Consider the following 15116-nt stretch of genomic DNA (forward strand, 5'->3'; position numbering starts at 1 on the left):
TAACTTTTTATTAAGAGCAAAATTAAAAGTATTTAACACACAGCTAAAAATACTTTTAACACATAGTACAGCTAAAAAATAATGCAACATAATAAAGAAATGCAAAAACTGCACAGAGAGGTAACCTTCTCAAATTTACTGTATTTTCATATTTTTCCCTATGCTAAGAAATGCAGATTAGTTTTTACTTTTATAAAACCAACTGAAGAAAAACAATGAATTACCTTGAATGTCATGAGGCTGGGAAGCAACTGAAAAAGATGGTGCTTTGAATATAGTTTCTCCAATTTTAGAATCAGAAAAAGCATCATTTGTCATAAACACATCTGCAGAATATTGAGGTTTCTGTTTACTATTGCTATAGTTCCTTGAATTCTCTTTGTTCATTTCTGTTTGAACAATTTTCACTGAACCAATGTGAGAGTCCAAGTTTCCACTGTCACTGGAATATGTACTTCCATGTATATCATCAGATATTTTAAATAATCTGCAAAAAGAAAACCCACAACATGTTTGTAACAGTTGCTTAGAATGTGAAAAACTAGCACAAAATTGGCCCCTTTAAAAATACTCATAGATTATAGTTTATTCAAACAAAAAAAATTAATCATTCTCCTGAAATATGAGTTGCTAAGTTTACCACAGAATTATGTCTTTTCACTTCCCTAAAACTCAGATAAATCTATTTGTGGTATTCAGCCTCTAAACTGGCCCCAATGATCTTCACCTGATCCACATCCTTTTGCAATCTCCTACAAATTGAATTGCTGAATTAGGATTAGCCTGTGTAATTAGTAGAGTACTACAGATGTGCAGGTGTGTGATTTCCATGGCTAAGTTAAAAAAGACATTGTCCCTTCCACATGATCTGTTAGATATCTTATTCTATAGGGACCTAGCCACCATGTCAGAAGAACACTCAAGCAACCGTATGAGAGGCCCAAGTAGAGAAGTACGAAGGCCTCCTGTCAACAACCAGCACAAACTTGCCAGCCAAGGAGGGTGAGTCACCTTGAAAATGGATCCTAGAGTAGCTGTCAGGTTTTCAAATGACTGCAGCCTGGCTAACATTTTGATTGTAGCTTCCGTGTGGGAGGCCCCTAACATCTTTGCACATTCTCATGAGAGACGCTAAGCCAGAATTATTGGTTAAGTTGTTCCTAAATTCCTAACCCACAGAAACTGTGAGAAATAAATGTTTATTGTTGTTTTAAGCCACTAAGTTTTGGAATAATTTGTTACACAATAGATTACTAATGTACCATTTAAAGTCAGTAAAGTGCTTAAGAGAGATAAAAAGCCACTAAATATAGTTACAGTAAAAGAGACTTTTATTCACCTAATAGTAGTTAAATTTAACTGAAGTAATTCAAGTTATAGAAATATATTAACATACTTATGTTAAATTTATAGGAATATATTAATATATTTGTCATGAATTAAAAGTTGTCACCAACTGCATTTGGCTCCAAAGAAGCTACCTGATAAAACATATATATATTTCCTAGCCAATCAAATCAGGGTTGTATGTCCTCCCCCAAAATGGAAGGGATATAAATGAAGTATATTAGCAGATCAATTCACCCCAAACACTATCCAATAACCATTTTAGTTTAAGAAATACTTCTTTGCAAAATTCTAGAAAATAAGGAAATACCATCTTTATGACTACATTATATTCAACTGATAAAAAGACAATCTATCAAAATAATTTGTTCATAATAGCACTAAGGGATAAAGTAACAATTAAGGTTCCTAATACAACACTCACATCTTATAGAATAAGTAATAGGAATAAAAGCAGGTATCAGTCATGCAGAATTCTGTGAGGAATGACACCCAAGCCAGCACTGTGCAAACACAGAATACATTCTAAATTATTTTTACTATTAATCTCAATGACATGTTTTTGTATTAGAACCAGTCTTTCAAAAAACTAGATACAAAAATGTAATTTAGAACAAACTCTGTAAAGTTGTAGCCTCCAATGCCAGCAGATCTATCTTTGAAGATAGAAAATTCAAAAGCAGAAGGTTGGCAAATGATATAGTAGAATTCAATTACAAAATGGTATTGGGGCCGAGGCGGGCGGATCGTTTGAGTTCAGGAGTTCGAAACCAACCTGAGCAAGAGCGAGACCCCGTCTCTACTATAAATAGAAAGAAATTAATTGGTCAACTAATATATATATACAAAAAAATTAGCCGGGCATGGTGGCATGTGCCTGTAGTCCCAGCTACTCGGGAGGCTGAGGCAGAAGGATCGCTTGAGCCCAGGAGTTTGAGGTTGCTGTGAGCTAGGCTGATGCCACGGCACTCACTCTAGCCTGGGCAACAAAGTGAGACTCTGTCTCAAAAAAAAAAAAAAAAAAAATGGTATTGGGGACAAGGAAAACACTTATGCTATAAGATGACTCCTAGCTATATGTTGTGATATTGAGTAAAACATGGACTTTGGAATCAGACAAAACTTCGGTTTAAGTCCAATGAGGGTGCCATAACAATCAATAGGGAAAGAATAGTCTTTTTGACAAATGGTGCTGGAACAATTGATTATCTATGTACAAAAAGAATGAAGGTAGACTCCTAGTTCACACTATATATAAATAATAACTCAATAGATTATAGGTCAAAATATAAAAGCTAAAACCATAAAACTCAGAAGAAAACATAAGAGTAATCTTCATGATCATGGATTAGGCAACAGTTTCTTAGATAAGACACAAAAATTATAAGCAATCATAGTAATACCAAATACCACTAGAGCAAAAGGATAAAAGAAAAATTAGATAAACTACACTTTATCAAAATTTAAAACTTTTGTACTGCAAAAGACACCATCAAAAAAGTGAAAAACAATCCACAGGAGAAAGTATTTGCAAAATATATAGCTGATTAGGGATTTTTATTGAAAATATTTAAAGGACTGTTTACAACTCAACAATAAAAAGACAAATTGCCCAATTAAAAAATATACAAAGGATTTGAATAGACATTACTCCAAAGAAGAAATACAAATAAATGGCCAATAATCACATGAAAAGATGCTCAACATTGATGGACTGGATGTTTATGTCTCCACCAAATTCATATGATGAAACCCTAATCCCCAATGTTATGGTATTTGGTGGTGGGGCCTCCGGGAGTTAATTAGGTTTAATGAGGTCATGAGGGTAGCTCCCTATGATGGAATTAATGCCCTTATAAAAAGAGGACAAGATATGAGATCTCTCTCTCTCTCCCCGTGCATGCACCAAAGAAAGACCATATGAGAACATAACCAGGAAGAAGGCTCTGACCAAAAACCCAAACAAGCTGGTAACCTGATTTCTGACTTCCAGCCTCCAGAACAATGAGAAATAAATGTTTGTTATTTACACCACCCAGACTATGGCATTTCATTATAGCAGCCCAAACTAATTAAGACAATTAGTCATTAGGAAAATGCAAATCATCAACAGCATAATGAAATATCTCTTCACACACCTACTAGGATGACTATAAGCAAAAAGACAGACAAGAAGAAGAAAGCGGATCCCTCATATATTGCTGATGGGATTGTAAAGTGGTGCAGCCACTTTGGGAAACAACTTGCCAGTTCCTCAAAAAAATTAAATATAGAATTACCATATGACCCTGCAATTCTACTTCTATGTATATATCCAAAAAAACTGAAAACATATATTCACACAAAAACTCATACACAAATGCTCATTGCAACATTATTCACAATAGCCAAAAAGTAGAAACAACCCAAATGTCCATAAACTGATAAACGGATTAAATAAATGTGATATATCCATTCGAGAACTATTTTTCCACCATAAAAAGGAATGAAGTACTAACAGATGACACAACATGGCTGAACCTTGAAAATGTTATGCTAAATGAAGGAAGCCAGACACAAACAGCCAGATATTGTATTGTATGATTCAATTTATATGAAATGTTTAGAATACGCAAATCTATAGAGACAGAAAGTAGATTAGTGGTTGCCAAGTGCTGAAGGGAGAAAGGAATGTAGAGAAACTATACATTATTTATTGGTATGTGGTTTCTTTTGTGAGCAATGAAAATGTTTTAAAATGAGATACATGATAGCTGCACAACTATGTGAATATTATAAAAATCAGTGAATTGTACACTTCAAAAGGTTGAATTTGATGATATGCGGATTATATCTTAATACAACTGGTATAAATAATTATAGACCTCGACCTCAATTGGGCCCTTTATAGTATCCAGCAATCCTAATTCTAATTACATTGCTTTCCCATTCTCCATAATTTCTTCCACTCTTCTCATTCTTGCTCAATACCCTCACTTTTTCCCTCAAACACCACAGATAACCTTATCTCCCATGTCATAAACTATCAACTAGACTTTTTATTATCCTGAACTCATATATCCAACTGTCTTTTTGAACTATTTTTAAGAGTTCAAAAATCAACATGTCCAAAGCTGTACTCATCACCTTCCCCCAAACCTGTTCTTCCTTTATAGTTCTCTGTATCATGAAATGGCATTACTGACCTTAATCATCCTGGCTTAAACCAGAAACCCAGAAGTCAGATCTCATATCCAATAATCATTTAAGTCCTATGGAATTCTACCTCCTAAATAATTCTAACATTCCTGCTACCACAGTCCTATATCGGGCTACCATTTTATCCTACCTAGACTAATAAAATAACCTTTTAAGTGGCTCTTCACAATATATTTTAATTCCCTTCTAATTCAACCTCCCTATTGGGGTCAAAATGAACTTTTAAAGAAAAGAAAATCTAATTTCACCCCACCACCTTAAAACTGAGGGCTTTAGGAAAATGATTCTTAAACTTTAGTGCATATTAACAATCAAATGTAAACTTTATTAAAAATGAAGATCCCCATGTCCCACCTGTACTGTGGTGGTATCATTTGTAGTAGATAAAATGGTTACATATTATAATTATGGTTATTTTTGTGGGCAGGACTAGGACTGTGGTAGCAGGAATGGAGACTATCCAGAATTATTTAGAAGACAGAATTTTGCTGTTTTTCTCATTTAGATTCTGTCATACTTAATACTCTTGGATGTATACATAAATATTCAACTTTATTCATTGAATATTATTTATTTCATTTAATTAATTACCTTTTCCGGAATGCTGATATGCTCTCTCCTTTATGTTCTGCAAAATTAACTAATTTTGTATCATCAGGAACATTTTGCTCAGGTGCTATCCCACGGACAATGTGATTTTTATGTTTCTGACAAGAACCATATGTCAGCTTGCCAGCAACATGTGATACATCATTGTTACCTACCCCTCCTAAATTTAGATCATCTTGTTCATATTTATTAGAAGGGAAGGCTAATTGGATTTTTTGTGTTGATGAAATATAATTTGTGTCTTCTTTAGTTATCTTTAAATTTGATGTTAACATTTTTGGTCTCTTTTCTTGACCTACAAAAAAGGAATATATTATTACATGTTCTCCATGAAAATAACTTTCAAAATGATGAAAAAATTCAATAAAAAATTTCAAAAGAGTTTATCACTTAAATATGAAAGCCAAAAGAAAAGTATTAATACAATAATAAAATAATACCATATCTGATTTTAAAATACAGGTGATTGTTATTCTTATGGTATATTACATCACTCAAGAACACTCAAATTAATTCAGAATTATTGAAAATAAACTTTAAATTTATATAGAACCTATATTATAAATAGGTTTAATTCCTGACCCATAATTTAATAACACAATTATAATATTTAACTATTTTATCTACTATATTTATGAAGATTATAAAATTTATATAAATAATTTACACACAAAAATACAATGGCCAATCATATACAATGCTACTGAATATGATCCAGTATTAAAATATAAGACACAGTGCTTTTAAATTTATAATCTTGCTTTTAAAATCAAGATAAAGGGTCTTCACCAAGGTGGCAGAATTTCAAAGGTTTCTTTACAGAGACTTTATAAGAATCTTTGGAGGTTTAGTGGGAGTTTGGAGGCTTTATTATGGCTTAAATTTACGTTAGCATCTATGTATATATAAAATACTACATGTATACTATATGTGTTATATATTACTTGACACAAGAGTATATTTATGTATAAACCATTTATGTAAATTATGAAACTTAATAACATGTATATGCATGAACCTATGACCCAATTTAAAAAATTAAAATTTTACTAATATTATGTTAGATCACATATATTGTTTGTTCTTGTTTTAGAGCTTTATAAAGATGGTATCAAACTATATATAATCTTCTCCATCTTGCTTTTGTCACTCAATATACTTCAGGGATTTGGTTACCTTTAGTAAAGGGCAAGGCAAACTGAACAGTGGTGATTGAATTTTAATAGCAAGATGAAAAAAACATTCAGAGAACATTATTCAAAACAAGTGTGTGTGATAGCTTACTGTGCATAAATATGCATACATATATATGTGTATGTATGTATGAAGAAGGACAGTGTTTTAGATTTTAAGATTTGGTGAGCATTATTATGAATAAGAAGTCTCTGACTTTCATTTTATTACATTTCATTAAAATAAAGGAATTTTATCATTTTACATAATGATTGTACATATTTGTTGGGTATATGTGATATTTTGATATGTGTAATTATCAAATCAGGGCTATTTAATATTGACATGAACTACATGGGTTTAGCTTCATAATAAATATGTGCTAACTTACATAATAGTTTATGACTTTCTATTTCTTCCTCTAATTCCTGAGTGTCTGGAATTTCTGAAATCAGTGGAGCCGGAGGGAGAAACCAATCCAATGACTTTTCATTGTCTGGATGGCTATATAAAATGTAAAAATGTGAATATATATGTTAATAAAGATATAACATCAGAAACTATATATATTAACCATTACTTAATTACTGAATGGTAGATAAACATTCTGTAAACTAACTTTCTGTCAGCACTTTGATTTATCCCTACACAGCAGCATTCTCAACATTTTTTTCTTTATATGTCATAGAATTAAGGATAATGCTATGTGAGACAGATGCCACCTAAATAATGGCAATAACTCCATCTCTATCTCTCCAATTAAAATTCTAATAACAAGAATTGTAAATAAATAAAAGTAGTGAAGCATTAAATAAAAGTAGTGAATCATTCTCAAACTTTAGCATTTTAACTATTGTAAGTATCAAATTACTTATGACATACCTCACAACTAATCATGGGTCATCAATGTATAAATGATACCATTATTGGTATTCTAGAGTATTCCTACAACATTATTACAAATTAATGTCCTAACCCAAATATCCTTGGTCCAGAACCATCTACAAACCACAGAAAATCTGAGAAACCAGTTGAAATTGAAAATCTCTTTATAACCCTACAGTAATTGATAAGATTTTTGCCACCCTGTTGGCATCTTTACCCCTCCTTATTTTTCAGCTGTGATCCTATCGATTAATACTGTTTTAATGGTTCTTTTCCAGAGCTGACTTGTCCTTCATTAGGATAAAAAGATAAGTGTTAGGTGAAAGAAAATAAAGTTGAGAACAGCACTATATATTCTATCTATACCAAGTCCCAAAGATTTCATGATTTCTTATCTCTTCATTTGGGATGGTAAGCACTCTTAAGTGAGAGACTTAGTCTTTTATTTTTCTGTCTCCTATAGCACCTAGCACATAGCTACTATGGCAATATTTTCCAAATAAAAAATCTACAACACATATCTGACAATGTCTGACAATAGGCCAGATTATTTAAAATTTTGTCAGAGGGTTCCCAATATCACCACCATTTCAATGATTCCCTAGAATGATTCATAGGACTCTGCATATAGTCCTACTCATGGCTATGGGGCAAAGACCAAGGGAAAACAGACAGAAGCTTTCAAGGATCTCTCCCAGCAAAGTCACAAAAGACGTACTTAATTCTCCCAGTATAAGTTGTGACAACACCCGTAAAATGTTGCCAAAGAAGGGAAGCTCATTAGGGACTCAATGCCCAGGGTTTTTATTAGGGGCTAATCATGCAAGCAACCCGTCTGGCATGTACCTAAATTTCAGAATCCCAGAAGAAAAGCAGATGTTCAGCAGAAACCATACTATTTGTATAAACAGTTTAGACACAGTAAGCCACTGTTATCAGTTAATGGTGGGAATCTTCCTAAAATTTAAGTTCTCACACTATAGCCATAAGCCAGCCTTGCAAGTAGACCATTTCAAGAATAGCAGTTTAGGCCTGCTATGTTAACTTGTTTCTGCACATGAACTATTCCTGAAGATCCAAGAAAGAGGATAATAGATCTACTATTCAGCCTCCTCATGATTTCCCAATTTTTTTCCAGAGGTGCCATCATTCTCCCAGTCACCCAGGATCCAAACTATTGTATAATCTTTTTTACTCACTATATCTGGACACATAGCAATTTTTACTGTATCTTCCTTATAATGCTTCTTGAATTCATCATTTCCTTTATATTTCCACTGCCACTATCATAATCAAGGCTCTAATCAAGTTATATCTGGTTGAGAGCAATAGTATCTTCACTGCCCTCACTGCCTCGAGGCTTTGTCTCTACTATATTGTACACATTTTTACCACCTTCATTTGGAATTGTGTTCATCATATTACTCCAAATTCTTCTGTGGCTTCCAAAGAATGCCAAACTTCCTAGTGACCTTAGATGACTTATTATTTTAACTCTCCTATACATACCTTATAGTCCGGGCCAAACTGAACTACTTGCTGTATATCAAATAGATAATACATCCTGTCTCTTCTCAACTTTGTTCAAAGATATTCACTTTATTTTGCTTGCCTCTGTGCCCTGTTCCACCCCCTATATCTACCTGTAGAAAGTTCCACTATTTTATTCATTCATTAATCCAGTAATAATTATTTACTGAGTACTATGTGCCAGGCATTGTGCTAGACATAACAGTTTATATTCATTGAAAGCCCAACTCAAATCCTAACTTTTCCAAGATATCTACCTAGGTTCCCAAAGATTTTTCTCCTTTCCCTCTTCTTCTTCCTTTTTTTTTTTTTTTTTTTTTCTTTTGAGACAAGATCTCACTCTGTTGAGCAGGCTACAGAGCAGTGGCATCATAATAGCTCACTGCAATCTCAAACTCCTGGGCTCAAGCAATCCTCCTGCTTCAGTCTCCTGAGTAGCTGGGACTACAGGTGTGGGAGCTCCCACACCCAGCTAATTTTTCTATTTTCTGGAGAGACGGAGTCTCTCTCTTGCTCAGGCTGGTCTCCAACTCCTGGCCTCAAGCAATCCTTCTGCCTTAGCCTCCCAAAGTGCTAGGATTACAGGTGTGAGCCACCACAACCAGCCACCATTCCTTCTTCTTACAGACTGAACCTACATTTATTATAGTCCACCCTGTATTGTTGGGGCAGGCATGTAGAGAGATGACAGATAGATAGGTAGATATCTAATACCCCCTCTAGACTGTAAACACTTAACAGTTTTGTTTTTATTTCCATTTACATCAGTGGTACTTAGCACAGTATAATTTACTATTAGGTAACTGTTGATTTAATTCCATGACTTTTAAGACATAGAGAATTATGTCCAAGATCCTTATTCTGGCATTTAATGCCCACCAAAATCTACCCTTATTCTGTTTACTTTTCTAAATTTATGTACCAATGTTTTTCCTTTATGAATATTACTATAGAAAATTTCTCTATACACTATTCTGTAAAAGTACCATAAACTGTCCCATCTCATTCTTTTTATCTTGCTATAATACTGTGCCTTCAAACGCCAACCTCCTCTCTCCCTACAGTAATTAGCAAATCCTTCAAAGCCTGCTGAAGTCTCCCCCTACTACCCCAAAGACTGACCTGATCATGTGGCCAAAGATGACTTTTCTTCCAAATCTGAAATTTCATTGCATAGACATATGCTTATCATTTGCTTTGTACATACTGTTGACTTTGTATTGGTAGAAAGATGACCTTTGAATATGTTCTAAAATTTGCATAGGCCAGTTCTGATTAACACCTGTTGTCCCAGTTGGATGTACTCTTTCCCTCTCAAAAGTATCTCAGTCTAAATGATGAATTACATAGCCACATTATTTATTAATGACCTTTCCATATGAGTATTTAATCTCCTATACTAGATTTTAGTGTTTTTGAAGTAAAAGTCTATTTCATCCTTTTTATATCCCTGTCATCATTCAATCAATATTTGAATAAATAAATGAAAGAATGAGGCAATAAATATGCTTCATTAAAATATGTTAATAGCATAGACAAATACATAGAAAATTCAGAATTGAGAGCAATTCACATGTGAAAATCCATAAAATCCAGTATTTAACAGACTACCTACTCTCTCGTTTCCTTTAGTCTCGTATCTTATTTCCACCCCTACTTCCTGCCTGCACTATCATACTTGGCCTTTGGCACACTGCCCATTCTGTTTCCAAAAGGTACCATCATTCCTTGTCCTGAGCTACTCTTTGACTATTATTTCCAGTCTTTATCTTGGCCAAAAATAATTTGAACAAACCAGAAATACAAATAAATGGAAGCCAAAGAGGTAAAAATCTATTCTATTTAAAAAATTATAATATTCAAAATGTTAAACTTCAGTTATTCTCTTATATCTGAATTCCATGTTTACCAAATATATAACTGAAACATCATTCTGTTGATCTTTCATTTTTTATTTACCAGAGAGAAAATTAAAACTCCCTAAAATTGGAGAAAATAGCCCTCTAAAAATATACTATGTTATCATTCTTTAAGACAGACTTACTTTTCAACTTCACCTGGTTTTTCAAAAAACCAATTTTCCAAAGAAAATAAGCAGTTATTTGACTTCAGCATTGTTGAAAACTGGACTTTGTCATAAATCTACAAAACATAAAAAAGTAATTTATATATTATTTAAAAGGATATAGAAAAGTATTTTTGGATAGGAAAACTATAGTTATTAATTTCTCACAATGTCCTATAAAATATAACCACAGACCATTCTCTCAGTTTTATCTTCTGCAACTTCCTCCAAAATTCCTCAATATTCAAATACATTATTCTCTGTTCTCCACTCATTCATGTATTTTCACACTTGCACCCCTCTCTTAATAAGACACTAATGCTTACAATGTGTTTTCTTCTATTCTCCATCTGACAAATTCCCATTCATCCTTCAAGGTATAGGTCAAATGTCATTTCTTCTTCAAAGGCTTCTCTGAATTTGACCTCTTGACAGAATTAATCATTCCTTTGACTCTAAATATTTTGTTCATACCATTATTTTTGAGGTAAGATAGCACATTTTATTGTGAATGTGTATACTATGTATATATGCAGGGATATGCTTCAAAATAAATGGGGAAAGGTAGAGGGTAAAGTACTGATGATTTAATATTGGCAATGGGTTGATAATTGCTAAAGCTATGCAATAGGTACATGGGATTTATTATAATATTGTTTACCTTTTGCATGTGTTTGTACCTTCCCCAAATAAAAAATGTACAGACTTAACATATTATGTATATTTATATTCATGTTATGTAATACATATATGTTTACATTCTTTTAAAAAAGATAATTTTTACATTCACAGATGGTATCTAAATGTAAAGGATAAAAACATTCAGCATTGACTACCTATGAATATAACAAAAAACCAGGGCTGAACAAAGACTCAAATGTGATAGGAGACAATTTTTACAGATATATGTATTGCTCCCTTCACATTGCAATTACTTCTCCCTGCACATCAACACTACATCCCAATTTTTTCCTAAATTCTGAAACATGATAGAACATTCTATATGACAAAACATGAAATAAAATGCACAAATCATAAACCATAAATCACATTTCTACTTCTCTGTGACAGTTAATGCACTGCAAATTTGTCCTCAGGATAGAAACTAAAATCAAAGAAACTATATTAGCGCCATCTTGTGAAGAAAACCACATTACCGTGTCAGATTATGTCTGTCCAATTTTGAATACTCCCTGATGTAGGGTAAGATACAAGCCGAAGTCATGGGGCAATGGAGAAATGTTTTCACCCGTACCCCTTGACAAAATGCTACTGGTAAGAAGCCTAAACCTGTATATACTTTAGGACTGTTTCTTCCTTCCATCGGTTTAATTTAATCACTCTCTTAATTTATCTAAATTTATTAATTAGTCACCAACAGAAAGAAATAGTAAAAAGAAAAAATGAAACAAATTAGTGTGGTTCTATAAATGTCTAAAACAATCTAACTGTATGAAAAATAGAAGCCTAGGATAACAGGACAGGAGACAGAAGGGAGTCATTCAAAAATATGCTAACAGAGTCTTTAACATCTTTAAGTAAACAATTTTAGAACTTGAAAACAACTGAAAAAGTATAAATGAAAATGCTAATCATGTTTTTATATTGTCCACAAAGTAACAAATATAATGTTCCCTTTCTAGGTTTAGGAAAATTGTATGGTTTTAAACAACAATAACAAAAACAAACCTTTTTCTAAATTAATATTCACCAGACCACTTTTATATATGGCTTTGCTACCTCAGAATTTAAGTAGAAAATCTTTAGGCTAACATTTACGTACTTGAATTCTTTATTCTAAAAGAAACTGCAAATAAGACAATAAAACTACAAATTTAAATTATTTGGGGAAAATGTTATAATTGAAAAACCTATATAAACAGCAAATACTTTCAAAAGAACTTTTGATTTATAGTTCTAGCATATACAAGAATACAATTTGTTTTGGTTCAGAATAAAAATATTATGTATATATTTTAATTCTGATACACCCCTATGAAAAAAATTCCTTAACTAATATTATTCATCCCCTTATCCTGCATTATTTTTCTTCATAATGAGTTGATAACTGACATTATGTTTAGTTGCTTACTATCTATCTCCCCTGAAAGCAAGCTGGGACTTTGGCTCACTAATATATTCCAATAACCCAGAACAGTGCCTGGCACATAGTAGATGGTCCATATGTATTCACTGTGGAATAAAGGTATTAGCAATAATCAGTTTATTAAAAAATATTAAATAAAAATAATTTTCCATTAATTCTGAAACTTAAAATTTTACCCTCCAAAACATCAATGTTCAGAGCAGTATTAAGTCTTTCACTCCTATCTGATGTATAAAAAAAAAAAACTTTAATGTTCTGTTTAAAAATGTGAATTTTTTTCTAGTTCAGGATTGATGTCATCAAATCATGAAGGTTCTAAAGGTGATGAATTTTGCACTTTCATTACGTAAATATTTTTTTCTTTTTAAATACAGGCCCTAAAAGTGATCTTCCTGCATTTCAGTTAGAGTTTGTGATGTGAAGGGATGCTAAACTTTGAATTAATTAAATTCAAATTCTAGGTTTAGATTCAGATTTTCTAAATTTCTTCACGTTAGATTATTACAAAGTTCTAGTTGCAGCATGTGGTAAAAAATTATATTGCAAAAAAAATAAACAATATCCTCCCCAAGTGGCTTTATTTTTAAATGTCTATTCCACTCTAATTAGTCACTTTTAACTATTTTTGTGACTACATAATTTGATGCCTTTGGACCCCACCTGCACCTTCTCTAATTATATTAATGACAATTTAGCATTTTCTTTCTTATAATCTTTACTTGTATAAAATTTCAGATCTATTAGCTATTCCTTACAATTTTTACTCTCAGAAACATACTTCTTATTTCAAAAGTACAGAAAGTTATACATAAACTATTGATTTGCTACAAATCGTTAGTGAAGAAGGCAAGACCAACATTCACCGGATTAACCGACCATCACACATGACTGCTGAGAATTTGACAAAGTAAGGAAATGGGAACAAGTTATCCAAGAGACTCAGCCAGGGAAAGGACTATTACGATCGTCAGAGCCCCAGATCTCACTCCCTCTCCCCAGGTGTGACGGGGCAGTGGAAGGGTATGGCCTGGAACCAAATGAGGACCTAAGACAAAAATATCCCTGTGGATTTCCTAGTGCATATCCTAAATCCAAGCAAGCCTGCCCAGTCTCCTACCCGCAGGGCAGAAGCCTCAGGGCCCCGTGTGTGGCCCAAGTCCCCGACGCTGGGGCCGGTCACTTCACCCCCCCATCTCAGTTCCCGTCGCTGTGAAACAAGACGGCTAGAACAGATGCGCAAGCCCCACCAGCTCTCACGCAGGGGACGACACACACCTGAACACAAACACAGACTCCAGGAGTCACCAGAACAAAACCCCACTCAGCCAGCTCTGTGGGAGTCCCACCCGAGCGGGAGCCGGGCCGCCCCGCGCCCGAGCACGCCTCAGGCCTCGCCGCGTTCTGACTGGAAACGCGGCTGAGGAGCCCGGCGCGGGCGAGGGGGCTGGGGCCGGCTGGCCGACAACAAACCGCGCCCGCCCGCCGCCTGCCAGGCAGACAGCTCCAGAGGCAGACCACTCCCTCGACGGCTGGACCCAGGACCTGTCTCCCGCGAGCGTCCGGCCCCGCTCCCTACCTTCCCCGCGGGGCGTCCTCCTCGCCCCAGTCCTCACCTCTACGCCGGCAGCTCGAAGGCCGGCCGAGCGCCGATTCACCAGCCCCTCGCAGGACCCCCAGCCTGGCTAAGCCGAGCTCCAAGCAATGGATCACCCGGGCGCCCAACCTCTCCCACCTGCCTCTCCTTTTTTCTCTAAAAGTTTGTATTTGGTTTGGAATATATCACTCGCACGATACTATGTATTTTCATTAAATAAAGCTCTGATGGAGTGATCACAAACACAGAGCAACTTAACACAGTTTATCATATAAAAGAAAGAATGAAAGTAAAGGAAGCTACACAAAAGGAAAATAAGTTCCAGAGAGAGTAGAACCGGTCAGTGTTCAGGAGTGGAAAGGGACGCTGGAGGCTGAACATGTTGGCTTTTACAAACCCATTAGTTTGCACCTTTCCCCTGGCTGCCTTTCTGGCTTTTGGGTGTAACTGACATGTTGGTGTTATAAAACAGATCACATGACAGGTTGCATAACAAGATAGGCTATATAATAGTTTCCCTTCCTGCACATACATCTTTTCTAGAATTTTCCATGAAGTTCCACCCATGTTATGCTAATTAGATGGTAATGACCTCTAAGTCAGTTGAA

At 34.4% G+C, this 15116-nt stretch overlaps 1 protein-coding gene across 1 annotated transcript in view; it reads right to left on the reverse strand.

Annotated features, from left to right (window-relative positions):
• HFM1 (helicase for meiosis 1) overlaps positions 1-14485 on the reverse strand; it is a 112079-nt gene extending 97594 nt beyond the window's left edge. Inside the window, exons 1-5 of the mRNA XM_076010902.1 lie at positions 14190-14485; positions 10787-10884; positions 6719-6831; positions 5137-5449; positions 225-487 (exon numbers count right to left, since the gene is read on the reverse strand). Coding sequence (XP_075867017.1) covers positions 225-487; positions 5137-5449; positions 6719-6831; positions 10787-10857 — 760 coding nt within the window. The 5' untranslated portion in view covers positions 10858-10884; positions 14190-14485. The remainder of the gene's footprint in view (positions 1-224; positions 488-5136; positions 5450-6718; positions 6832-10786; positions 10885-14189) is intronic.
• Positions 14486-15116: the final 631 nt, after the last annotated feature.

The sequence above is a fragment of the Microcebus murinus genome, chromosome 2 (assembly GCF_040939455.1).
Source record: "Microcebus murinus isolate Inina chromosome 2, M.murinus_Inina_mat1.0, whole genome shotgun sequence".
Taxonomy (NCBI): Eukaryota; Metazoa; Chordata; class Mammalia; order Primates; family Cheirogaleidae; genus Microcebus; species Microcebus murinus.